The sequence below is a fragment of the Cebidichthys violaceus genome, unplaced genomic scaffold, assembly GCF_023349555.1.
Source record: "Cebidichthys violaceus isolate CVI_PGR_0920_01 unplaced genomic scaffold, fCebVio1.0.p SCAF_1, whole genome shotgun sequence".
NCBI lineage: Eukaryota > Metazoa > Chordata > Actinopteri > Perciformes > Stichaeidae > Cebidichthys > Cebidichthys violaceus.
Genome location: NW_027176262.1, coordinates 11,439,699 through 11,467,401, shown reverse-complemented (window position 1 = coordinate 11,467,401; position 27,703 = coordinate 11,439,699). Strand labels below are relative to the sequence as shown.

Genomic DNA, 27,703 nt, shown 5'->3' with positions numbered 1-27,703 from the left:
ATACTTAATCCAACTTTGATTCACACTGTTGTTGGCTGTATTCTTCCTATGACTCAATCTGCTGTCTAAACCCATTGTCTCGTTCTCTCCAGATTGACACCTTATGAGTGGTACAACCCCCACCCGTGTCTTAAGGGTCGCTGTAACCTGCTGATTAACCAGTACTCACTTGGTAACAGTTTCTGGTTCCCCGTTGGAGGCTTCATGCAGCAAGGATCCACCATTGCTCCAAGAGCTCTGTCAACGCGTTGTGTCAGTGGAGTGTGGTCAGTATTGGCGACAGAGACACACAAACATTAGTGCATCTCCATGTTTTCAGCTTTTAAATCCACTAAGGTATACAACCATTCAACTCCGTTCTGTATTCATTTTGTGCATATTGAGCCATCATGGAATTTTATCTTTAATGTGATCTTGAAGCTTCATTCTAGATTTCCTGGACATCAGGGTTCAAGATGAGATAGTGATTTGTGCATATGCATACGTGGGACATCACTCCGTTTCATTCAAACCGAGCATTGTTACCTTCTTCCTTACATACCCACCCATTCATGCATCCAACCCCGTCATCCACTGAAAACCCTGCAGGGTCTTCATCTCTCAGGTGCACAGATATTTTTATCCATCCGCACTTTCTCCCAGACAATCCATCTTCATACACCAGCCTTTCCATTTACATACTTTTATAGGTGAATACATGTTCTTGTCCGCTGCCTTTTCTCCACAGGTGGGCGTTCACATTAATCATCATCTCATCCTACACTGCTAACCTGGCTGCCTTCCTAACAGTCCAGAGGATGGAGGTGCCAATAGAGTCAGTAGACGACCTGGCAGATCAGACAGCGATAGAGTATGGCACCATGCACGGAGGATCCACAATGACCTTCTTCCAGGTCAGAGGTTACGCATGTCATTGCATATAATTGCTTGTTTATTCACAGCCACACATTTGGCCACAGACTCAAGAGCCTGCAGTGATTAGTGTGCCATCAGTGATGTTATCCTCCTCATCACCCTCCTGTACTTCCTGTCTTCCTGCGCCAACCAACGCTTTTATCTCTTTTCTGTCTGATCCTTGCCACAACTATTCAATATCCTTATCTTCAGGGAGATGGGGCACTGTCTAGGTCCCTAAGAGAGACACACCATATCCTCATTCATCTTCTCAAGATTTGACCTCAGAGCAGGGCTGGACTTGGACAAAAAATCTGCCCTGGCATTTTGGCCCAGATCCGCTTACCACAATCGATCACACACACCACCCATCTTCTCTTGCCCCTGAATATGTAGGCTATACCAACCATTCCACTCCCTAAAAACACTAAAGCCGTGTAATACGTAAGAGGGAATCAAGGAAGATCAGAGTGTGGAAACATGATAAATACCTACAAAAAGTGGAGTTGCAAATTTCTATACTCTATTTTGATGAACAGGGCTTTCCACAAGGATATGGAGTAGCCAGCCAGTGGGAAAAATAGCCACCCACGGGGGTCCAGGGGCTACTTGCTAATATTTGTCAAACACCGCGGACAATTCTCCCCTCTCTACTCGGCAGGACATAACCTCTCAGCTCAGAGCACGCACAGACATTCACATAGAGTATGTAGGGAATTCTTCTATCATCATCACCAGCCCAGTGTCAATTTAGGAAAAATATGGGTCGAACTACCTGTTTATGGGCTGGTCACGTCAGCCTAATCGGGAAAGAGCCTGGTCTGCCAGATGGCCAGTTCAGCCTTGCCTCAGAGAGAGGGAGAAAAAGAATGAGAGACAGGGTAAGTAACAGAGAAAGAGTGTATAACAGGGAGAAGGGCAGTGAAGGATGATGTGGAGGGAAGAGATATATTAGCGTTGTCTTTCTTTGTGCTTCCACGTCCAATGGACCTTGAATCGCTCAAAGAAGACAGGCCAAGAGAAAGTACAGGTGGAGATGTTAAGTGAGGATTGTGTTCTGAACTTTGAAGCTATTCAAAAGATCTGCTAAAGAAAACAGAATTTGAATAAATCCATCAGTCAAGAAAATGAAAAAGAATGACTTGAAAACCAATCTCTACCTCTGCAAAACTGAGAAATTATGTATATGTGACTGATAAACTGAATGTGTCTTTTTCTCCTGAATGTGTCCCGCGACTCCGCAGAACTCTCGCTACCAGACCTACCAGCGTATGTGGAACTTCATGCACTCAAAACAGCCCAGTGTGTTTGTTAAGAGCACGGAGGAGGGCATCGCCCGTGTCCTCAACTCCAACTATGCTTACTTGCTAGAGAGCACCATGAACGAGTACTACCGCCAGAGGAACTGCAACCTGACTCAGATTGGAGGGCTGCTGGACACCAAGGGCTACGGCATCGGCATGCCGCTCGGTGAGTGGGGAGTGAGAATTAGGTTGGGGGAAAGAAGATTTAGAAGTAACGGAAGAGAAAACAAGAAGACTTGGAGAAGAAGGGGGAAAGGAAGTTCAGTGTAACATCAAGGCAGCAGAGGATAGCTGATGTTTTGCTGAGACACACTGAAGTAAGGAAGGGGTAATGAAGAGCAGGGGCATTAGTTGGAGGATATATCATAAACATCACATTGTAGAGTTAAATTGGAAAGCCTCAGCAAAGCTGAACCATTAGCTGTGATGGGAAAAGTGAGGATGAGAGAAAGAGAATTTGAAATATTGTTCCTTTGTAATTTGGAACTGTTGCTGTACAACTCGCTTGCTGCTCTGAGAGTATAAACACAGAGTCTACTTACACTTTGATCTCAGTTTGAGTCAATCTCTAGACTGGGGGGGGGGGGGGGGGGGGGACACACCTTAAAGTAAACAAGATTAATTTCAATTCCTTAAATCTTCAGAGGGTATACTGTGATGTGACCTTTAGAACTCTGCGAAATCTTAGTAAACCATTTGAAATGTTTTGTTGAAACAAAGTTTTCTAATGGAGTGACAGATTTTCACATTCACCGCGGCAAATCAGAAGAAAAAGTCAAGATAATTTGATTCGATTTAACGAAGTGAGTGCATTTGGACTGCAAAAAAGGTTTTTTGAAGGTTCAGTTTTAAGTTGGAATACCTAGTCAGGAGTTTTTTTGCAGTGTTCAGGTTTGAGCTTGGCCCCTCTCTTCCCTTCAGGGTCAGTGTACCGTGATGAGTTTGACCTGGCCATCCTCAAAATGCAGGAGGACAATCGTTTGGAGATCCTCAAGAGGAAGTGGTGGGATGGTGGCAAGTGTCCAAAGGAAGAGGACCACCGTGCCAAAGGTTTGTTGCCGGTTAATCCTCATCTGCTTGTTCTGCAGCTCCACTTCAGTTTGTCAGACTGTGAGTTTCTTTGCCTACTTTTTCTCGTCATCTTGCACTTCAACTACCTTATCCTGTTGTTACCAGGTCTGGGCATGGAGAACATCGGCGGTATCTTTGTGGTGCTGGTGTGTGGCCTGCTGGTGGCTATATTCATGGCAGTGCTGGAGTTTGTCTGGATGTTAAGACAGGCACCAGGAAATGAGGTGAGAGAGGGCTATCTAACCTGCATCTGCTTTGTCTCCCTCTCCCCTCCCTGGCACCTCCCCCCTCGGGGAGCTGCTAGGCTTTCCCACAGTGCACAGCTTTGACAGGAAGTGTAGTAGGCGTCTTCGTCTTCCTCTGGGCAAGTCTTCAATTGACACCCAGCCTTCCTCCATCCAGCCTATGTGACATCAGCACAAAACCAAAGATATACCTCATGTACACCTCACTCAGAGTACATGCATATATGGATTATTTTCTAGCAGTAGAAGAGGCAAACATATATATATTTCATAGAATATCGTACATAATATTGAATGTAAATCGATCTTATTGGCGGTGAATACATGCTGCCAATGAGAGTTTACTCATAAAAATAATTCTGGTTGTTTTCTTTTAGCCTTAATCCAATCATCTTTTTACATAAAAGATGTTTGGCATTGTGTGCACATCTTCCCTCAAAATCCAATTTTCAGTGACCAGATCAATCATTCCATCAAAGAGTGAATGTTGGACTGTAATTTACTAGTTGTGGCCATCAACCAGATGTGGAAAGTAGAAGAGAGGATCTGTTTCTAAATGAAAGATTTCTACTTAACATAGATTTTAAAAAAGCAACTATAGGTATTTTTCACTGTGAAAAGTCACACAGACATTGCGATGATTATCCTAAACATTGTATAAATGAAAAATAAAAATTAGATATGTAATCATTTGAAGGTAGCTTCATCTGGAGTGGGGACTAAAAAACATTCTGAGGAGTGTGTCCAGTCTTGTCACAGACACAGACACAGAACTCCTGCTGTTTGGAGAGGCATTTTCATCCGGATAAAGGCCAATTTACATTTCCAGATAATTCAGTTCTGGTAGTGAAGGAGCTCTGCCAAGCTATTCTTGAGGCGGTGCTGCTTTTAACTAAGAAATGGTTGAGTAGAGAAAGATGTGCATTCAATGGTATAATTATTTCTGATGTGATTCCTTTAAAAGAACCTGATAATTGTCTTTTCAAATGGACTCCACACTGTGATTTAATTCAATAAACATTCAGAATGTGAAAGTCAAAAACTCATGTGATTTCTTCATTTTGAGCAGCATAGATTTATTTCGCTTTAACCGTGTGTGTATGTGTGTGTGTGTGTGTGTGTGTGTGTGTGTGTGTGTGTGTGTGTGTGTGTGTCTGTGTCTGTGTGTCTGTGTGTGCGTGATGGTTTCTCCCTGTGGTGGAGCACTTGATCATCAGACCAGGAGATAAAATGTGTGTGCAACATGTCTGTATGTCTGAAAAGTGTTCCATATGTGCTATACAGTATGTGTTGTTATTTTTAGCGATGGTTGTTAAAGCTACACCAGCCATCTCTCTGTCACTGTACACTGATTATGATAATATATATATGAAATGTATGTGTTGTGTGTCTGTGATCCCCCCTCTCCCCTATCTTTTTCTCCCTGTTTGTGTGCTTGCAGCAGTCAGTGTGTGAGGAGATGCTGCGAGAGCTCCATGGGATCGTCCTGTGTCGCGACAGCCTGCAGGTGAGGCGCAGACGGGGGGCTTCGATACTGCGACCGCGGCCCTTACCCCTGGAGGAGCGCCGTGCGCGAGCTGCTGCCGTCAGCCTCAGCAACGGCAAGCTGTGTGGAGGCACCGGACTGCCTGAACCCCTCTCACACAGACTGGCACAGGAAGCTGCCCTGGTTGCTAGGGGGTGCAGCCACATCCGCATTTGCCCCGAGTGCCGGCGCTTCCAGGGACTGAGGATGCGTCCTGCAGGGGCCACTGGGGCCCTCCCTTCTCCCACACACAGTGAGGAAAGCATAGAGTGGGACAAGACCACAAATAGCAGTGAACCTGAATAACGCGATTACAACCGGACTGACTTTCCCAACAGCCACCTCTCTACTTTACAGGGATCAAAGATCACATGGTATTTTGATTCAGCCATTTGGAGCTTGATCTTACAGGGCAGGACGGTGCTGTGAACTTTGTTTTGCCCTCGAGGCAAATGCCTGTAGTCAGTTTTGCAGTCTCCTTGGGTGAATTTTTTTTGCCTTGGTCATAGGAGAAACTGATAAGTCTGTCTCATTTTGGTCTGTCCCTTTTGGCCCTCCGTAAGTCAAACAGGACGAACGAAAACAGCTACGGGGCATTTGTACTATGCAGTATTTTCAGTCATTTATCATGTGCTGTTTTTTTCCCCCTTTTTAAATTATTTCTGTCCTCTGTTGGATTATCAGTCCAGAATATTGTTAATCTATTGTTCTTAGAAAAAAAACTTTAAATATGTTTCTTTTTTTATCTGACAATTTACTGTATGAACATATATTGCCTCTGAAGAGCTGTAAAGATGAACAGACTAATGAGAGGTCATCTTCAAATAATTTTATTTTGAAAGTGCCAAAAACCAGAAGTATTATCTTGTGGCTGAAGAAAGAACCACAGCCTTGAGAAGACAACAAACTCAACTGAACCTAGAAAACAAATAAACCGAGACATACAGACACACAGACTTCTTTTACAGTAGTGATCTTCTATTAAAACATGTTTTAACTGGTGGTATCTCTGAAAGACAGCGATGCATGTCCAGAGGTGTTGGAAGGTGCTCATGTATGATTTATTGCTAAAGTGGTTGCTGAGTAGCTGGAATAACGATATCCTGTTTTGAATGCCTGCTTAAAAACATGATGACTACACACACGAAGACATCCATCATTTTCCTTCTTCCTCTGTGTATTGACATTACTTTCTCCTCCATCTGTCTTTACATTTTCGACATCCTGACACATTTATTGTCTTATCACCTGTCCTTTTTAATGGTCTCTCACTTAAAATATACACACAGTCTCCTGTGCAGTCTGTAAAAGATTAGAGGTATATTCTAGAATGATCCAGGTTTCACAAGGACAAGCCAGTGTATGTAATAATATCTTATATCAAGACCAACTGAAAACATGAAGACCCTGGTAGAGCAAAGTGTTTTATATCTGCAGTTGATTCGAATTCTTTTAAAATGTCAAGGCAGTTAAACTTTTACTGAATGTAATGTTTAACACTCTGCTTCGAGGAGTATTTCATTTCAGATCTGCCGAGATGCTCTCTGACATTTTCATACTTACCACCAAACTACCAAACCTTAAATACATTAATCAGGTCTTTAAGATTCAGGTTTTTAATGCAAACGGATAAAGAACATAACATAACCAGCAATGTGAGTCTTCCTGCATAGGCTGATGACACACGATTAGTATTTTCCCACTGAACCGACTGATTTGAAGGTGAAACTGTATGATAGCCTGGCTGTTGCGCAGTGGGAGTCAATGGTTATCCACCTGTCTTCACTGCTTTTTGCTTATGTCTGATGTGTTCATCATTTTAAATCTGCCCATCAGGTTTTGTCAGTAACAGTCCCTCAAAATTTGGCCACCAGCTTATTAGTGAATGTTAAATTGAGGTGGCCGACCTATTGACCATTCACCATGTTTAGTTTTTTTGCATTATTGTCAATATAGGTCACACCTCATTGTTGTGACATGTCACAAAATCAAAATAGATCACAGTTCCTACACACAAATTTGAAACCTCCAATCCAATCTCTCTGTGACACATTACGAAGCCAACATACATATTGTAAAATTCCTGAATGGTCCAGCAGCTCTGTGAATCTTACCATACAAAGTTATTTCAAAAGAAAGGAAGAAGAAACTAGTGACAATCCAAAAAATGTCCATAAAAGAAAAGACAACTCCTGAAAAGAAAAAAAACAATAAGTTAACACTATGACAAAATCTGCCTGACGATTCAGCATCCCCTTCACATTTAGATAAATCTCCCAAGTCCCCATAATATATGAAAGAAAAATGGCCCAATTTTGCCCCACTAGAGTTGCCATTTCTCAAATGGTAGATAATGTGATATTTAATGGAGAAATTACTTGGATATTGGGGCACAATTTCCTTTCTTAGATAAGATAAAAATACACTTCTTTACAAAGTAATTCATTATAATTTGTACAATACATTTGAGATGTTCAATGTGTTTATGTTTATGTAGAATCATGATAATCATGGCTCTCAGATACATATGTGAGTGATCTCCCCTCAGTCATTTGTTTTATCATTTCAAATGATTTGAGTTCAACCAAAACTGCCTGAACTATATTTTTCAAGCACCTTTCGTTGCATTAATGGCCGTGATTATTATGCTCTTTCAGAAGCTAGTGAACGTGTGAAACTGTGTTGAATCAACCGCTGACAGACCTGACAGGGAACTGCAGCTCAATTGTAACGCCCATCAACTCACTGAAAAGAGAGTTTTCAGTTAATTGATGGTTCTGAGCAATTGGGTAACTGGTCTCACAAATGAGTGGAATTTCAATTTAAGTTTTTTTCCCCACTTTTTCAAAACCAGTTGAATTAGCTTCGGGAAAGTGTCTTGGGAATTCAGATGGCATTTTGATTCGGGTCTGCAGTTTGTCTGAACTCCCACAAGAACACATCGGTGTTTGAAACAGCATTGAATCGGCATGATTTGGCACAGAAAAGCAATGAGTCGCAGTGGCATTATGTCATCATCTGCTTAAGCACCAATAGTGCCAATCCACCTAATCCTCAAGTAATGAACTATTAATGTCCTGCAGATGGTGTGTAAATACAGTATGATTAACAGGGTTCCCAAGTAATAGTCTGAAGTGTTGTTTTTTTTAATTACAGGAGTAACAAGTTGATTATGTTAATAGAACAGAGAGGTACAGACCTACTGTGCATTATGTTTATATGGACACATGACATTTAGACACATATACATATGGACACACACACACAGATTGTGAGCAAAATATTTTGTGAAAATATTCACATACAGTCAGTGTTAACTTTCTATATTTCTTTGTATAATAACTTGTTAAAGGCAAATTGCCAGGCAAAATAGCAAAGAAAAAAAAAGACCCACATTTCATTACCAGTTTTGTAAAAGAGGTTTCTATCCATTTGCTGAATGTCACTAAGAAACTCATAAGAGTAAGAAGGCTCTCGCTGCACTCGATGCTAACTTCTTAAACACTAAAAACATTTACACGGGTGCTAAATCAAGCGTAGTTGGAATGAGATTGCCAATTACCTTGAAGGCATAGAGAGCAGTAGAGTAAGAATTAAAACAAATCCCACTGAAACAGTGAGTGACCTTTGCTGGGAGACCACTGAGAAAGATGGCAGGGTTTGGCTGCTATATTTTATATACTTTATTTTCTTATGTTGACATTTTTATTCCATTATAAATACATTTCCAAAAACAACCTCTATCCTGTGGGGCTCTGGCTTTGTCTCTTCTTTACTCTGATGTATTGACCTTCTGAGCTGTTTAGACATGACATGCTAAATAGTGTCTGAGTGCACTTTGTTTTTCTAGCTTTATTATTCAACCAGGAGAAATATTCAGACAGTGCACTTGGTTTGTTGTGACATAATGCGCATGCAGGGAAGCAGTATGAGGATGTATGGGTTTCTAGCTGAGTAAACATGACGATTGCTGAGTGAACCAGAGGGAGCTCATGCATCTACCTCTCATTTATCTCCCATAACCAAATTAACGTCTGCACACTTGTGAATTCGTTGAACAGCTGATAATTTGTGTGGGCGGGAAGGCTAACACAGGCTAATGAGTATAACAACTCACTCATGTGCTATAAGCATCCACTCACCTGTGGTCCATCTATTAGTGATTTTCAGTGGTTATTTATGTCTCCTCTGGACAGTGAGTGAACACACACAATGACCATGCATCTGATTTACAGTTCAATTCAGGCTGCCTCTCTCTCTCTCTCCCCTCCGAGTGCCTGTCTCACAATCTTTCTACTGCAGCATTAGAGATGACACGTTTTTCAGTGCGTCACCAACCTACATGTCACAGTGCATATCCAAAGCACACACACACACACACACCTCTTACAAAAGTGACACAAGCGCATAAACACTTACCGCCACCTGTATGTCACTGCTGTGTCAAGTTTATTTCATTGTCATGCTTCTCCTTCTGCCTCTGGTGCTCAAGGTCCATAAATTCAGTGAATCTCTACCCACCACTGCCTCTAGCTGCTGTTGGATTTATGGAGCTCATGATGAGCATCGAGTGCCTGCAGAGGTGTGTGTGAAAAACTACTTCACTCCTCAAACTTAACCAGTTGTAGCACATAGCAATACCAATTGCCTTGTAGTTGATTGTAGTTCTGCAAGGATGTAGGAATTATGTTGGACTGAGTCTAATGCATTTTGCCAGGCTAGCAGTTCACATCCCATGTATTTGAAGAGTGACTTTCCCATCAGCCTGTTGCTAGTAAACAAATGTTGTTGCCATTTTGCTCATGAAATCCATACATTTTAAGCCTCACAGAATATTTTGGTCTATAGCTCTGGGTCTATAGAGATACAATTTTGCTTTCTAATAGCAATTGTTAAATCTATTAATCACATTTCTACTGCAGCTTTATGTCAAACTGCTTCTTTCTCCTCCCATCCTCCTCCCAGATTCCCACGGTTAGGAATATATATGTAAACATAGGCCCCATAACAGCCACTATTGAGCACTGGATCTAAGTATACCAATTCGAAGACATAACAGATTATCAGTGGAAACTAGCTACTTCTCAGTGAGACGGGTGCACATTTTTAAGTGAGAGCTTTCTCATTGATTTTCTGGCAATTAATTGAAAAAGGCTTCTTGCTGTTGTGTTCTCAAAGAAAAGGTATTCAGTGCAAGAAGTATCTCCAAGGTGAGATGCTGTCAAGGCTGTTATACAGCCTTTTGTTCTCTGACATCTGGTTTTGAACATATTGACCAAAACATCTTGGCATTGTTTGTCTTTCAGAGAAATAAAATGGAGCTTCATTTATTTTGTGTTTTGTTCCCTCACTATTCATTCCTGCCTTGATCGATAGCCCACAGATTGGGATGCATTCTTAACCTAGTTTTGTGTGTGTGTGTGTGTGTGTGTGTGTGTGTGTGTGTGTGTGTGTGTGTGTGTGTGTGTGTGTGTGTGAATGTGAATAGGTGGGTTAGAATGCTTACGTGTGTGGGTGTATTTGTATGTGATCCCTCTCGTGCACTTGCCTTCATGGGCATCTTGTTTCATCAGCTGGAGACCGTCTACTTGTATTTACCCAAAAGCTGAATAGACGCAGTAGACAGCCAAGTCAAATTCCAGTGGAAATGCGGCAGCCAGCACTGATTTTCAGGTATTCATCAGAAAAATGAAAGCCGCCAGCTTTTATTGTGAAAATCAAGAAAAAGGGCATGTACTCCTAAGGTATTTACTTACTAGATAAATGGAAATTACATAAGTGTATTCACTACTTTATACTTTTAGTTCACTGCATTTTAGAGGTAAATATTTTTTTTACTCCACTACACTTTTTTAACAGCAACAGCTTTGTTACTTTTGAGATTCTTATTTAACATAAACACATATTATAAGCTTAGAAAATGAATTGTTAGAGCTTAGTTCATTTTGGCTTGTGACCCCCAACAAAGGAGCAGTATCTAGTTTGGGCCCCTAATGTTTAAGATGTCTATGAGATGTTGATTCCACCTAAGAGACATTTCCCCTTTAAGCATCTCAGAGAGATTCATTTGAATAACTATTTAAGGCCAAAAGAGATAAAATTATCCAATATTTCTTTAAGCAAAGAAGGAAGAAAAAAATATTAAAACTGTAAGTAGCAGGACTTTGTTTTATCTTCTTTCCAACCCAGGTAATTATTATATAATCCCTTAGATTTATCTTGTGACCCTTTGGAAAGGTGCTGACCCCTAAACCACTGGTTTAAAACACCTGTCCAATTGTATATAAAGTTGTTAAAACTATCTCTCTACCTCAACCAGCTATGACATGCTGCATGTACAATGATGCATCTGTAATAACAACCTAATAATGTAATATATGATAATATATCAGTCACAGGGGCCATGTTTTACTTTTGATACTCAAAATACATTTGGCTGATACAATTGCTGTATTTAATTGGTACAATTTGAATGCAATACTTTTACTTATAATGGAGTATTTTTTACATTGCTGTATTGATACTATTTACTGAGTACTTCTACTACTACCATAGAGTATTTTTATACAGCAACTTTTCCGTAAGGGGAGTATTAAGACACACTGCTAATAATAATTGTGTTACCCCAGTAGCAGGTGCACTATGCTTAACTCATTTTGAGCACTGGGACAACTGCAGTCAACCCCATTAAACCCAAAACAAACAGAAACAAACCTCTGAGAGCAACAACTCCTTGTGGTTTGAATGAGAAAACATTGGCTTTCAGATGATACTGAGTTAATTGGTCGTTAGAGCACAGAATTATCTTCATCCGGAGAAAATGATTCATTACCTCACAGATGAGGCTAAAAAAACTGCTCAGGGCAATGAAAAAGACGCACAAATGACAGCCTTGGAAGTCAAATTTGTTTATCTGGCTCCCCATGGGGGAACTCAGGTTTTATCGATGCTGGGCAGCTATGTCATATTTCTTGCATCATTAACTGTTATTTTTCCTTTCTCTTGTTGTTATGTGTTAGTTTACCTCATATTTTCCTTTCTCATGATTTATCTTTTGTTGTTGTTGGTTTGAATGAAAACCCTGCAGTCTGGACGTACTACAGTTTAGCAGAGGTGGTATTGTAGTCTCTTACATCTCTGTGGTTTATGTGGCCAGATTCACCTTACTTCTCCTGCCTGTTACAATATTTGACCTCTGGTCCACTGATTCAGCATAAAACACAGCCTGAGAAAATTGTATCAACATTGCCTTCATTTATTAACACACCTACCTGTTGTAAGATCATGTTAGTCTCTATTGTTGTGCAGTGTTCTCTCACCCAGTATCATTCATTTCACACCCGTAGTGTAGTCGTCACATACTTTTATGAGTATTCTATGATTTAAGAAACATCTAGTCTCAAAAGCAACATTGTATACCATATATTTACACATATAAAATACTCTAAAAACATCTGGGTATCTATGATATCTGGCCACCATCTCCCAACCGTAAACAGTCATTTGCTACATCTAGTGGGGATTACACAACATAACAGACACCACATGGTGAGCTAGTGAACGCATGCACAGTCTACTTGATACTCTGGTGGTAAAATATTATAAAAACATCCATCCGTGTGCTAGGCATGCTAAATTGAAAGTTACAAAAGGATGCAGTCGCAGACGTCACTTTCAATTGAACCAAACAGATGCAACAGTCTGATCAAATAGAACCAAGATGTAGATCCAACATTAAACAAACGTGTCTCACTAAGAAGAGCAGCTGCTTTTTATTTGTCTTTTAGATGTGCCGTGCATTCAGGCCAAATTCAGAGAGCAGCTCCTTGTAATTTTGATGAAGGGTTGTGCTCTTGTCCTCCCATCCCTGTCGAGCCGCAGACAGCTGGGAAGTCAGACCGTCTAGATTCTCCTGCAGAAAACATTAGTAAAAATGAGACGCAAGCTAAAATCTTCGCTTCAAATCACCCAGTTGTCTGACCTGATATTCCTCCCCTCTTAACCACCTTTAACTCAGATGAGTTGTAGGAGTGGAGCTGATGCAGATAAGGCACAATTAGATTCTGTGTCATAGAGGGAGGAGAGAAATAATGATAATTGAAATCATAGTTATATAATCCCAGCCTGAGCGCTCTAACATGGCTCCAGGCTTGACCTCTTATCTTTGAAGATCTGCGTGCTGAAAATCTAGCGCCTAAGCTGTACCTACAAAACATCAATTCTGGGCCCATTCCTTTTCCATTAGGTTTTAATGGCGTCTTATTGTCCCTGTGTAAAGTAATATACTATAGGTTATATTGTAAACTCAAGCATTTGTACGCAGTGCTTGAAACAGCTCTGCAACAGAGTCCAGTAGGACCAAAGAAATATGACCCTTAAACCAACCACAAAAGACCTTCCTGTGCTTCATTTTGGATCATCATTTCTTATTTTTCAGATTTCTCAGTTGTGTTGGCAGGATAACTTCACCTCTCATTGTAAACAATACAGTGGTGTGCATCCAGGTTAACCTTCAGATTGATGTTCTGTGGCTCTGTGACACCAGAAAGTCCTAACAAATTAGAGGAGCAACGTTTCATGTTCACCTTTGCTTAGGCGTCCAAATAGTTTTGACAGAAGGCTTTTTATAAAGCTGTTTCCAGCAGAGGGCTGTCTTTATCACCAAACTAATGGTGATGAGTACAATGTAATTTTAACCTATAGATGTATTGGAAAAGATTCTAACAAGGTTGTAAAGAGAAAAAAAAATTCGGCATGTGATTACAGCGCTGCACCTGCGTTCATTATGCCAGTTACAATACGTAGTCATCTTTCTGTTTGACAGGCTTTGCCTTCTAAAGAAGCTTAAGAGCAAAACCTGATGATCTTGGCGCCCCTTTATGTGGGATTGTAGATTTTATGACTATGATGACCCAAAATAGACAACAACTACATCAGGATTGTCCCCTTTTTCTACAAACAAACTCTAAGTCTTGCCATCGCAGTAATCTAATAATTTGGTCTCATCTCATCTCATCTCATCTTCAACCGCTTATCCAGGATCGGGTCGCGGGGGCAACAGCTCCAGCAGGGGACCCCAAACTTCCCTTTCCCGGGCCACATCAGCCAGCTCTGACTGGGGGATCTCGAGGCGCTCCAAGACCAGTTGAAGATATAGTCCCTCCACCTGGTCCTGGGCCTCCCTCGGGGTCTCCTCCCAGCTGGTCGTGCCTGGAACACCTCCCTAGGGAGGCGCCCAGGTGGCATCCTTACCAGATGCCCGAACCACCTCAGCTGGCTCCTTTCCACGCAAAGGAGCAGCGGCTCTACTCCGAGTCCCTCACGGATGACCGAACTTCTCACCCTATCTCTAAGGGAGATGCCAGCCACCCTCCTGAGGAAACCCATTTTGGCCGCTTGTACCCGCGATCTAATTCTTTCGGTCATGAACCAGTCCACATGACCATAGGTGAGGGTAGGAACGAAGATTGCCCGGTAGATAGAGAGCTTTGCCTTACGGCTCAGCTCTCTTTTCGTCACAACGGTGCGGTAGAGCGACTGCAATACCACCCCAGCTGCTCCGATTCTTCGGCCAATCTCACGTTCCATTGTTCCCTCACTCGCGAACAAGACCCCAAGGTACTTGAACTCCTTCACTTGGGGTAAGGACTCATTCCCTACCCGAAGTGGGCAATCCACCAGTTTCCTGCTGAGAACCATGGCCTCAGATTTAGAGGTACTGATCCTCATCCCAACCGCTTCACACTCAGCTGTGAACCGATCCAGTGAGTGCTGGAGGTCACAGCCCGATGAAGACATCAGGCCCACATCATCTGCAAACAGCAGCGATGCAATCCTCAGCCCACCGAACTGTAAACACTCCTCCCCACGACTACGCCTCGATATCCTGTCCATGAATACCACAAACAGGATTGGTGATAAAGCGCAGCCCTGGCAGAGGTCAACCCTCACCAGAAACGAGTCCGACTTACTGCCGAGAACCCGGACACAGCTCTCGCTTTGGGCGTACAGGGATTGGATGGCCCCCAGAAGTGGCCCCCTCACCCCATACTCCCGCAGCACCTCCCACAGTGTCTCCCGGGGGATCCGGTCATACGCCTTCTCCAGGTCCACAAAACACATGTAGACCGGATGGGCGTATTCCCAAGCCCCCTCCAGGATCCTTGCGAGAGTGAAGAGCTGGTCCGTTGTTCCACGGCCAGGACAGAATCCGCATTGTTCCTCTTCAATCCGAGGTTTGACTATCGGCCGAACCCTCCTTTCCAGCACCTTGGAGTAGACTTTACCAGGGAGGCTGAGTAGTGTGATACCGCGGTAATTGGCACACACCCTCTGGTCCCCCTTTTTGAACAGGGGAACCACCACCCCGGTCTGCCACTCCCTAGGCACCGTCCCAGACCTCCACACAATGTAGAAGAGACGTGTCATCCAAGATAGCCCCTCCACACCCAGTGCCTTCAGCATTTCTGGACAGATCTCATCAATCCCTGGGGGTTTGCCACTGTGGAGTTGTTTGACTACCTCAGTGACGTCCACCAGGGAAATTGATGATGCTCCCCCATCAGCCTCCAGCTCTGCCTCTACAATAGAGGGCGTATTAGTCAGATTCAGGAGTTCCTCAAAGTGCTCCTTCCACCACCCGATTACCCCCTCAGTTGAAGTCAACAGAGTCCCATCCTTACTGTATACAGCTTGGATGTTTCCCCGTTTCCCCCCACCTGAGGTTCCGGATGGTTTTCCAGAAACACCTTGGTGCCGACCGAAAGTCCTTCTCCATGGCTACTCCGAACTCCTCCCACACCCGCTGCTTTGCCTCCTTCACGGCAGCGGCTGTAGCCCTTCGGGTCCGTCGGTACCTTGCAACTGCCTCAGGAGTCCTCCGGGATAACATATCCCGGAAGGCCTCCTTCTTCAGTCGGACGGCTTCCCTGACCACTGGTGTCCACCACGGTGTTCGAGGGTTAACGCCCCTTGAGGCACCTAAGACCTTGAGACCACAGCTCACCGCCGTAGCTTTGGCAATAGAAGCTTTGAACATCGTCCATTCCTGTTCGATGCCCCCAACCTCCACAGGGATGCTAGAAAAGCTCCGCCGGACTTGTGAGTTGAAGATCTCCTGGACAGGGGCCTCCTCCAGACGTTCCCAGTTTGCCCGCACTACCCGTTTGGGCTTACCAGGTCTGTCCAGAGTTTTCCCCCACCCTCTGACCCAACTCACAACCAGATGGTGATCAGTTGACAGCTCCACCCCTCTCTTCACCCGAATGTCCAAAACATACGGCCTCAGATCCGATGATACGATAACAAAATCGATCATTGACCTTCGGCCTAGGGTGCTCTGGTACCACGTACACTTATGAACATCCTTATGCTCGAACATGGTGTTCGTTATGGACAATCCATGACTAGCACAGAAGTCCAACAACAAACAACCGCTCGGATTTAGATCAGGGAGGCCGTTCCTCCCAATCACGCCTCTCCAGGTATCCCCATCGTTGCCCACGTGCGCGTTGAAATCCCCCAGCAGAACTATGGAGTCCCCCACTGAAGCCCCATACAGGACTCCAGTCAGGGTCTCTAAGAAGGCTGAATACTCTGAACTGTTGTTTGGTGCATATGCACAGACAACAGTCAGAGTTTTCCCTCCCATAACCCACAGGCGTAGGGAGGCGACCCTCTCGTCCACCGGGGTAAACTCTGACGCAGCGGCACTCAGCCGGGGATTTGTGAGTATCCCCACACCCGTCTGGCGCCTCACACCCTGGGCAACTCCAGAGAAGAAAAGAGTCCAACCCCTATCCAGGAGTACGGTTCTAGAACCGATGCAGTGCGTAGAGGTAAGCCCCACCAGATCTAACTGGTAGCGCTCCACCTCCCGCACAAGCTCCGGCTCCTTCCCCCACAGAGAGGTGACGTTCCACATCCCCAGAGCCAGCCTTTGCCGCCCGGGTCTGGTCTGTCGAGGTCCCTGGCCTTCACTGCCACCCATGGGGCAGCGCACCCGACCCCAGCAGTTCCTCCCGCAGGTGGTGAGCCCACAGGATGGAGAGGAGGGGGTGCCATCATATAACAATTCTACACATAGAGGCCTTAACGTGACAACTTTAAGTGACTTTAAGTATTACTGCTCTCTGCTGGTCCACCATTTGAAACCATGCCATCTGCTTGGCATATGTAATGAAGCAGGCACAAAATAATACCAAACTACAATGAGTCACATTAGAAAAGAGTTAATAGGGACAATGCTGTCCTTTAAAAGAGACAGCTCCACAGGGTGCAAGAGGTGCATAATGACCGGTACATGCAGGTTTACAGTTCACAGGACTTCAAAGATGTCTGGTCAACCCTACAGAGGCCTGTTAGTGGTTGCCTCTGCAGCACCTTCTTTGAATACGTTTGTATTAGCTTGTGTTGCAACTCACATGCAGGATCCTCTCATAGTCTGTTTCCATGTTGTCCAGCTTGTGTTGGAGCTTAGCTATGGTGGCGTCCTTCTCCCGTTCCACCTGCTCACGCTCTCTTTTCTCTTTACTCAGTTCCTCCTGACACAGCACTATGCAGACAAATGCATACAGGCATGCCATTGCCATCACTTTTCATTTGGGAACTAAGCGGAACTCCTATGTCTTTATTCATTTAGATATAGACATTAAAATGAGATGTTTTCATACCAAGTTCTTCTGTCAGCTGGCTGACCTCTTTTTCCATCCTCTTTACCTTGTTGGTCAGCTCTGTCTGCATGGTTATGTACTGGCGACTGAGGTCTAGAATGATATTTGCGTCAAAGATGTCAGATTTAGCTGCTGCATTTCTGATTCACCGTTTTAGGCTAATGCAGCAATCAGCTTAGGCACCCAGCTAATTACACTTTTGTTCCTCAAGAATTACCCTAACCTTGGCAAACACGCCCCTTGTCCTCTCTCCCAAAGGGATCTATGCTTTATCTCAGTTATTAAAAGAAAGGCTAATTGTTGATTCGTGCCCCGTTTGTACCTTACCAGAGTTGACGTCCCTGTGGTCTTGTCTCTCGTGCTGCAGCTTCTGCTCCATGTGTCTCATGCGTCTCCTCAGGTCAATTCTATCAGACTGGACCTTTTTTACAGACTCACACTGTAAGGCTGTGGCAATCACAAAAACACATGCATGCATGAATGTACACACTTCCACTTCTTAAAAACACTCCAAATACTCAATGTTGTCAGTATTTTCCTGTGGTGGACTTAAGCTTCATTAGTAAAACATGCTTAAGTATTCCATCATGCTTCAACATGTAGCGTTGGGTGGTAGAGGTGGTGCTAAACTAGCTTCAATGGAGCGTGAAGTATTCAGATCACTTCACTTCCCTCACTCTGAGTAAAAGTCCTGCATTCAAAATCTTACCCAAATAAGAGAATGTAAGTATTATCAGCAAGATATACTCAAGTGAAAGCGCTGATTCAGAAACATGGCTGCTTTGACTGGACTAGCGGATTACTATCACAGAATTACTGTTGTAGTTGGGTTATTTTTAACTATTTGATGATAGTGTGATCTATTACAATGCATTTATTTTTTAACTGATCATACAATATGTTTTGTATAAAAAAGTACAATATTTACTTCTGAAGTGTAGAGTAGAAAGGAAAAAACTGAAATATTCAAGTAAAGTACAAGTACCTCACAATCATACTTAAGCACAGTACTTGAGTAAATGCATATAGTTACTGCACTTATAAAAACTTTATCTGAAAGGTAAGTAATAATTTCACCATCAGATAAAATTAGTTTAAAAAATGTACGTGCTTCTCATTACGTAGAAAGAGTGCCAGTGGGCACGAGTTTTATTTTGGTAAAGTTGATAGCAGTTGGTTTCACAGCACATACTGACAGGTCTCAAAATATAACAACATTTTTGCTGTTTCCGCTTTATCAAATGTGAGGATTTGATCTGTTGTATATAATTGTAAATTTCATATCTTTGAGTTTTGGACTGGGCTCTGAGAAATTATGAAGGGCATTTTTCACTATTTTTTCTGACATCAAAAAGACTAAATGATGATTTCATTAATTTAAAAAAATAATCAACAAGACATAAAGTATGGACTTGATCTCTTAAAACGTGAATAGGAGTGTTGTTGTTTTTACACATGATAAGTCACCAGTCATCAGTTTGCCTCTGGATGTAATATGAATAACAAAGATATGTGGTAGTTTGACCTAAACAAAACCTACATAACATAATGCAACTCAACTTAAAACTGCTGCTCACCAATGTGATCCTGTAGGACGGCTACATCCAGAACACTGCGCCTATACTTTGCTTCCAAGTCATTTTCACCTGCAATAAGACAGTGAAAGTTGTTAAAAAAAATTGCAACATTTTGCATCAAAGAAGCCAAAAATGTCAACCATTAGAGAAAAGTTACTTTTTTCTGGGTTCTTCTTTGTGGTCTTTTTAGTTTTTTTCTTTGGAGGCATGTTTGCTTGCTGTGAGGCTGTGTGCTCAGACCTTTGTGAACACTACACACCAACTACATACAGGGATGCGTCTTTGTTTCAGGGCACTGGTTGCTGAGCGAGTTGCCATGGCACTAACTGTCCAGCTTGATTGATAGTTGATTGACTTTAATAACAGCCAATCACAACTCGACTAAGGCACTGTTGCCTTTAGAGCTCAGGGCTCCATTGAGCATCCCTTTAACGTTTTATGAATGCTGTACAGGCAGAGGCGCGCACCCGACTACATTCATGGCTCATGGACGCGCACAGGGAAGGCGTGGAGTTTGAGTTTTGAGAGTGGAGTGGGGGGGCGGCGAAACGAACGGAAGGGGACGTACAGGAAAGGAAAGGGCCGCACAAACACGTCACTGGAGGAAACACTGGGAAATATTTAATTCCCACAATTATTTATTCAACCCCTGGTTTGGTGTATGTGTGTGTCCGCGAGGCTATCGCAGTTTAAAGCGCAACTTCCTCTCCTCCAGTCATCGGTGAGTGCTCTCTGTCGTCAGCCCGCACAGGAGGGCTGACTCTGTCACACAGCCGCTGAACTTCCCGTCAAGACACAGCACAGGCGAGAAGAGCTGCGGCTGCTGCTGCTGCTGACAAAAAAGGGGAACGACATCGGGGGTTGTCAAGAGGAGAGGACACACTCCAGTCCACAAGGCTCCTGGGCAAAGAAACGGTGCCATTGTCCTCCAGCTGAGGGCGAGCAGAGCGGAGACTGTTCTGGTGCTCGGCTAATTAGCCTGCGTGGGTCCCTGCAGAGAGAGACGGAGCAGCTAGCTGGAGCACAGAGCGGTGACTGAGGTGCTTGTTTTAGCCCCAATCGGGACATTTATCTTTAAACTGATGCTAGGTTCACTGATGGGAGCCTTTATCCGATAGTCATCCCTCCCTACCTATACACCCCCCCCCCCCCCCCCCCGTCGGACCCCGGCTCGGATTCACCACTCGGGCGCAGTCCTCGTCGGGGGGTGCCGGATCACCATCGCTCGGGTCCAGCTTAACTCCAGGCGCCGGTTCGGTCCCCCTGACCCCTGCGCTGCCGCGCCTGTCGGTCGCTCTGGCCGACCCTAGCCGAGACCGAACATGGCAGGGAACCTGAAGAAAGGTGGGGGGCTTATCGGAATGATGAAGGATGCCTTCCAGCCACACCATCACAGCCTCCACTCCCATCATCAGCCCGGGGCCGTGGACAAAAAGACGGTGGAGAAATGCTGGAAACTAATGGACAAGGTTCGTAAGTTTACGATCAACGTTAATTAGCAGTTAACGTTGTGCTAGCGCGTCTGGTGCCTATGGATGCTAGCTGACCGCAGCTAACCAGTGGTAAGCTAGCTAATGTTCGCCTGCTGCAGGTCTGGCGTTGCTAACGTTAAAGAAGCCAGTCAGCTGGGAGAAGACATCGTTAGCTAACGTTAGCTAATTAGCCAACTGTATTGTTTTGTACCGTATGTGCCAGGCTCAGTAAAATACATATACTGTAAAGCAGCCTGACATTAAAGCTAGCCCATGGACAGAGCAAGGGTTTCTTTAACACATCTGTTTGCTAGTGCTGTGCCTCTCTCTGGTGACGTTAACTAGTTGTTATACCATGGTGCAACTAGCATGTTTGACCAGGGTTAAGCACTATGGTGTATCGTAAACATTAACACAAAAGAATTGGAATTGAATATAGCGAGTTTATGTCCGTGCTCTGATATTACAGGGGCTGCTAGCACCGCAACAGTTCTCTTGTACATTGTTGCTGAAATGTCTGCAGTTAACTGTCTGTCAGCCCTTGGAAACTAACAAAGCATTAAGAAAAAAAGAAAGAAAAGAAAAGAAACGTGTCCATTTAACTAGGCCAATTATTCTCTTTCACAGGGGAGACTCATTTCACAGCTTCACTTCTCGGAAAAAAAAAAGTCTGTAACAGTTTGACCCCCAGTTTCCTGTGAGATTCACACAGCAATATTAGAGTGAATAGGAAGACAAGACACTCTTTTGTGTCTCCTCTTCCTCTTTGAGGCCTTAGGTTAGAGCTCTGATGTTAAGAGACCAATTCCTTTTACAAAGCTATTATTAAGAAATCACATTCCAGTTTATTTTTCTCCACCGTGGTAGATTGTCCTGCCGAACTGGTCTCCACAGTTGAGGATGTACTGTAGCTAACGCAAATAAGAAAACAGAAGTAATGCTGCAAATCCACTCTGTCTTATTTTTGTTCTCAGTGAACGTTCAACACTCTCATAGAGAGTTATTTTAGTGTCTGTTTGCAATCCAGACAAGCTGACTGGACAGCTGACCTTACACTTAAACCACCTGCACAGTCAGATTTGCTTAATGCAGTTTACAGTATAGGAATAACTTACCATACATATGACATCTGATCCAGTAAAAGAGTTGAGAGCAGCGCCAGGAAGGTGGGGAAAAAAAGCAGTTTACCTTTTTGAAAAGGCTTTAAGAGCGAAATTATTTTTACTCAACTCGATTGTTTAAAATAGCAGCAGAAATATTGTTCAAAACCACAGCCCAGAATATACTGTAGCACAACTCTGCAGAATAACAATGCACTTGCTCTTTGATAACCCCTTCCGCCCAGGACAGTGTTACATTTTTCTCTTCAGAGTTGCCCACACACATTAACTCTATTCTTAAAGTGTTCAGCATAACAAACGTGAATTATTGAACCCTTGTGTTTACGTTTGTGATGCCCTTATCAAAGGTGTGGTGTTAGTTTAGCTACCTGCATCAAGTTTAAGCTTAAAATTAAAAAGTCTTAAATAATAAAGTTTAAAGCATTAAAAGTATAAAGGGCAACTTCGGTATTTTCAACCTGCACCATATTTTCTCACAGTTTTGTGTCTAAGTGACTAATCAAGACCACTTTTAAGAAATTGTTCCAATATTGAGGGAGTAATATTTACATTACCAACTTTTTCTTAAAAATCAGAAAGAAAGGAAACACAAAATTGCCTGTTAACAGCTAAAGTCTAACAAAAATCGTATACAGAGAAGAGAGTAACAGATGAGAGGGATGCAGTTTAGCTTAGAGGCAGTCAACATTTTTCTACAGGATCGTAGCCTTGAATGACACTGACGCACGAGAGCGCTCATGCATGCATGTGTGTTTGGCTGAGTTATGGGCGCAAGTCTTTGCGTGGTAGATTGATGATGACGTTAGTGGTGTCACCTTAGCAGCAGTCTTATCTGGTCCCAGACATAACCCATGTAGACCTCCTTCATTTGGAGGCCTAGAGAAGGGTTAAAGGAATGACGGTGATGATGCCGAAAATAGCTTTCAATTCAGTGGCCCATGTGGTCAAATCACCCAGATATCAACCACAAGGAAATTATCCAAAATACAGCGGATACAAACATGCATTATCCTTATAGTGTACAATATGTTCAGTTGAAGTTATTAAAGGCATATTTATGCTTTTCTTTCTTCTTCAGTTGCATCTCAGTTTGAAAATATATATTGTTTAAATGGATGAAATCATCAGGCCTTTGCTAGTCTTATATGGTCAGTGCAAATTGCAATATTTGAATAATCCACTTGACTAAACTTAATAAAAGTCTTGTGGTAGTTGCTTTTCCTAGTGCTTAAAACATCCGTTGGATCTTGTTGTATCTAACCCAGCAATGCCTTATTCACCCTGGTAATCCTTGACGTCTGTTGGATTTTTTCTTTTTATCTGGAAGAGTTAAAAGCGATTAATAATGCCATGATTACATTGCACTGAGCTATTTCACCTGTGATCCATTTACACTCATTATAGAGTGACCGTTGATGTTCAGGCCCACACATTAAAAACATTTAGCACACTGTGAAATCAGTACTGCCCAAAATATCCTACTGGCTAAGTGTGGCCTCATTCTTTATTTGATACAGTGATGATGATGAACTCAAATATTCCTGATATGTCACACTCTCAGTTTGAGTATTGCAATCATGGGTCATTTGGGCTGAGGACTCAACAGATATCCCCTTTTAAATTGGGCACCTAAGGTGTGGAAGGGGAGGGAATGATAATAATGACCAATAAATACATCTTAATCCGTGGTTGGTTAAGACAAAATTTAGAGGAACTGATAAATTGTATCAAATAGATATGGAAATTCAAGCCGACATGATGCTATTCCTGCCATATTTCTGTCTTCTCTTTTTCTAACACGTCCACATTATTAGTAGACAATAATCTGGCCTGGTCTACACAAGAATGAGCCACGTCCTGTTGTTCAACATGCAATTGTTTGGGCACTGGTGTCAAGACCCTGGGTTTTTCAATGGAAGTGCTTCTGTGATCATGCTAGTGAGTTGGACTTCATTGCAGTGACAAATAGAATCGCACTGACACAGAGTCTAATGTCAGAGTGAGGGAGTTGAGTCTAGGCTGTCCGCCAGTGTCTGTTGTAATGGTCAACGAAGTGACTCAGACACAGTGCAGCAGTACAGTGAGATAAGTGAGGAAAGGTTGAACATTACTGAGGATGTAACACGTATTCATGCAGTCTGGTGAACAAGCACGTAGACTCACCATCAAAAGGGAAGGTCTGAATTTCCATGTTTCATAAAGCGGTCTAGTAGAAGGTTATCTCTCTGCTCACCCGTTACAGAATCCACCCTCTGTTGGGTCAATGATTGATGTTAGTGGAGCTGTTTGACTTTGTGTCCCTAAAACAAGCTTTTTTTAGACTTGTAAAGTGTATTCACTATAAATTGTATTTGTAGCCACGTTGTCAGTATCAGTCAAGGCTTCGGCTGTTCAAATTTGTTAGGCGATCATGCTGAAATGTTGGGTTTGTATTTCTGAGGCAGAAGTGGGTGTGTAGGGTGTGCAGACTGAAATAAGGAAGTGTAAATATCAATAACTTCTCTAAACATTCTGAAGAAATGGAGAATCGGACTGTCGTGAACTATGATAATTGACATGGAAGTCACATAATTAGGCGTAAACCTTGCTGCGCATGCCTACAAAAGGATGTCTCTTAGCTTAATGAATGAGGAATTGAGATAATTAAGTTAGCAATGAAACAGGACAAACGGAAAGCTGTCCGTGGATGAATGCAGATATGCTTTCGTCCTTTTCCACCGTAACCTTTTTTTGTGTAGTTACAAGAGGAAGTAGCGTGACAGTGGTGAAATAACTCATGATGCCATAAGGGATTAAATCCATGATTTATTCCATCATGTGCAAAGCTTGACTCTCACAGTATTTGACTTTGTTGGCATTTTTCATTTGGCATATATTCTATCTGGGCTCACGGATAATATTCTGCACTAAAGATAAGTGCACTAATACACAACAGACTGTCTATAGGATATCAATAATGTCTTACTGAGAATGAAAATGCAGATTTTCTTTCCTTGTCCCTCTCCTGTCACCTCTCTTGCTAACACATCTTCTCTCTTACTTTTCTCTCATCCACCTTACTTCCTGCACCCGCTTCTTGTCTCTAACTTTATCTCATCTTCCCCCTCATATCCTCCCTTTTCTGCAGGTGGTGCGCCTGTGCCAAAACCCCAAATTGGCTTTGAAGAACAGCCCCCCTTACATCCTGGACCTGCTGCCAGACACCTACCAGCACCTGCGCACCATTTTGTCTCGCTACGAGGGCAAAATGGAGATGCTGGGGGACAACGAGTACTTCCGGGTCTTCATGGAGAACCTCACCAAGAAGACCAAGCAGACCATCAGCTTGTTTAAGGAGGGCAAGGAACGAATGTACGAGGAGAACTCGCAACCCAGGTGAATAAAGTAGATATAGCTATATTAATGTTAATAAAGTGGATATGATTCTAGAGTTGAACGGTATGAAAGTGGCTCGATGCGTTTTCCCTACTCTCTTCTCAAACTGTTTTGCTGATGAACCCATCTGAAACGGGAGACTTTGAGGTGTGAAGTCTTCGCTATAGCTGCTGTTTCACGATGGCTTCACACACAAATTCATTCATTCAGTTTGAATATTAATGAACGCGCAGGCACAAAGTCAACCCCATCCCCAGCTTGAAGGGTGGTTGTAGCTCACGATGTATCAAAACAAGAGGAGAGAGGTGTTGTGGTTTGATCATGTGAGCATCTGCGGTCACAATGGCGCTTAATCTACAGCTGCCTGCCTGCCTGTCACTTTGTTTTTGTGCCTCGCTATCTCAACCATCTCCTTGAACATTTTCTCTTCATGTAGCTGTCTTACTGTAATGCTCCTTTTTATGAAATCACACAGTGTCGATGTCTTTATCTCTTTCTCCCGCTTTACGTTTTAGTTATCTGTGTCTGTCCCTCTGAAAGCAGACACACAAGTGTACTACAAAGGTACGTGTAATCAATGAGATATGCCTCTTGTTTCCCTTGTTTTAAAGAAAACGTAATGAGAAAAGGCATTATTTTGAAGACAAAACATAGCACAGAAGACAAAATGAAGTTTCTTATCAAGTAGTTGTGTTAATGAGTAGGCTCTGCGAGATTCAGACCAGCTGCTGGATGGAGCTGTTCTTGTTTAGACACAACTGACATATATGTGGAATAAGTACCATTTATATCCTATAAAGTATATATTTTAAATTGTTTATTGAAGAAGTTTTTTCTAGCTAGATTACTCCCGGCACACGAGAAAATAGACCCGACGCCGAAACTATCACTGAAGATCACAAGCCAGACCCGGACGTCCGCAGCACGTCTAGTGTGAACCCGGCGTGAGGGGGTTATGCAGATGTCTGTAAAGCTGGTTTGAAAGGAGGAAAAATAAAGTCACCTGAGTGAGTAAATAAATAGGATGTCATTGTACAAAGGCCATTAAAAAGAGTAGAGCTCGTTGGTAGGCGAATGTTTTGTGTGGCAGTGACTCCTTGATTGCACCTTTCAGAGTTTTCATTAGTTATTTCCATATTCCAGTTGCTTCCTCTTAAGTTTCTTTACATTTGTATTTAACTTGTTGTCACTTGTTTGAACTGTTTCTTGTTGGGACTGTTTTGAGAAAATTAGGTAATATTTTTATCAAGTCAGTTCTAAGTTGTACATCCTCTTCATGTTGCTCAGTTCCTCAGTGAGATTGTTCTTTCTCAGCTACCATGAGTGTAATCGTGCAGACAAAAAAAAAACCCCACTAAAGGGCAACCAGAGAGAAGAGGAAGCCGTATTGGTTGAGGTTGTTTTTTTTTTGCCATTTTTAACTCATTGCACCAAGAGGCTGCGTTGAAACACACACACACACACACACACACACACACACACACACACACACACACACACACCCCCACACACACACGCACACCCCCACACCCACACCCACCCAGTAGTCTTGCAATACACACAAAGACTGCTATTGTCTGTGTGGAGAAGGCAGTGGCAGTGACACTAACCAATGAGTATCAGCCCACTTAAGAATACTATAGAATAAACCAATGACGTGGAGCTTCTAGAGAGACTAGTATGTGGTTTGGCAGCAGCTGAGCTCAGCACATGACTTTGGCTGAAAAGTTAAACAGTAAGGATAAATATTATCTCACTGCCTGAATGTAGAGAATAGTTTGATAATACACTGCTTTCACTAGCCGTGTTTCTATTCTCGTATTTAATGTACATTTTGAAGTATCATTAGAAGAGCTGTATGGAAATAGGAAAATCTGCTGAAACTTCCTCACCTGCGGGAAAAAAATGTTTAGGCTCTCGAGGTAAAAAAGAGACGATGCATTAAATAGGGTATGGAAGCGGCTTTGCCATTGAAATTCGGATGTAGCGAACATTTACCTCACATGACTTTACCAGCTGTTTCTGCTGTCGGGGTCTTTGCCGGAATTTCCAAAAAGGCGGAATGCTTTTCTTTGTCTCCACCAATACAGATGACATGAAAGAACTAAATTAAACTTGCCCCACTGAAACAATTTAAGTTTTTCTCTCATACATGGGTTAGATAGCCAAGCCGACTTGTTTTGTGTCAGATTAATGCCATGTGTAGTGAATAACTACGCTGTAGCAGAGTTTATTGGCTCCAATGCAGCTGATGGAAACATGCTTAATTCGCATTTCTATTTATCGAACATTTTAAAAATTCGCTTGACATTTGCTTGGAAACACGTCTACTGTGTTCTCCAATTTAGCATTAGTTCAAATATGAGAACACTGGCACTTATTATTTCCACCATTGTGACTTCAACCAGCATCAGTGCTTGATAGTTATTGACTTAAATGACATGGAAC

At 42.9% G+C, this 27,703-nt stretch overlaps 3 protein-coding genes across 3 annotated transcripts in view; 2 read left to right on the top strand and 1 right to left on the bottom strand.

Annotated features, from left to right (window-relative positions):
• grik4 (glutamate receptor, ionotropic, kainate 4) overlaps positions 1–10,350 on the top strand; it is a 286,850-nt gene extending 276,500 nt beyond the window's left edge. Inside the window, exons 16-21 of the mRNA XM_068710683.1 lie at positions 93–266; positions 728–893; positions 2,139–2,364; positions 3,120–3,248; positions 3,375–3,493; positions 4,956–10,350. Of these exons, the coding sequence (XP_068566784.1) occupies positions 93–266; positions 728–893; positions 2,139–2,364; positions 3,120–3,248; positions 3,375–3,493; positions 4,956–5,345 (1,204 nt within the window). The 3' untranslated portion in view covers positions 5,346–10,350. The remainder of the gene's footprint in view (positions 1–92; positions 267–727; positions 894–2,138; positions 2,365–3,119; positions 3,249–3,374; positions 3,494–4,955) is intronic.
• A 1,751-nt stretch (positions 10,351–12,101) lies between these two features.
• Positions 12,102–19,555, bottom strand: drc12 (dynein regulatory complex subunit 12 homolog). The gene is made up of 6 exons (XM_068710672.1): positions 19,445–19,555; positions 19,288–19,356; positions 18,038–18,157; positions 17,711–17,803; positions 17,462–17,592; positions 12,102–12,951 (listed from the first exon to the last, which is right to left on the bottom strand). The coding sequence occupies exons 1-6, from the start codon at positions 19,494–19,496 to the stop codon at positions 12,823–12,825; spliced, it is 594 nt and encodes a 197-aa protein (XP_068566773.1). The 5' UTR covers positions 19,497–19,555; the 3' UTR covers positions 12,102–12,822.
• A 281-nt stretch (positions 19,556–19,836) lies between these two features.
• cbl (Cbl proto-oncogene, E3 ubiquitin protein ligase) overlaps positions 19,837–27,703 on the top strand; it is a 34,287-nt gene continuing 26,420 nt past the window's right edge. The window contains exons 1-2 of the mRNA XM_068710646.1: positions 19,837–20,756; positions 25,008–25,255. Of these exons, the coding sequence (XP_068566747.1) occupies positions 20,610–20,756; positions 25,008–25,255 (395 nt within the window). The 5' untranslated portion in view covers positions 19,837–20,609. The remainder of the gene's footprint in view (positions 20,757–25,007; positions 25,256–27,703) is intronic.

What these genes read in the sequence shown, in the direction of transcription:
- drc12 (XM_068710672.1), bottom strand. Translation starts at nt 19,496, where the DNA reads ATGCCTCCAAAGAAAAAAACTAAAAAGACCACAAAGAAGAACCCAGAA. An exon ending in CGTCCTACAGGATCACATTG is followed by an intron (nt 18,158 to 19,287) that starts GTGAGCAGCAGT and finishes TGATTGCCACAG; the next exon opens with CCTTACAGTGTGAGTCTGTA. An exon ending in ACTATGAGAGGATCCTGCAT is followed by an intron (nt 12,952 to 17,461) that starts GTGAGTTGCAAC and finishes TGTTTTCTGCAG; the next exon opens with GAGAATCTAGACGGTCTGAC.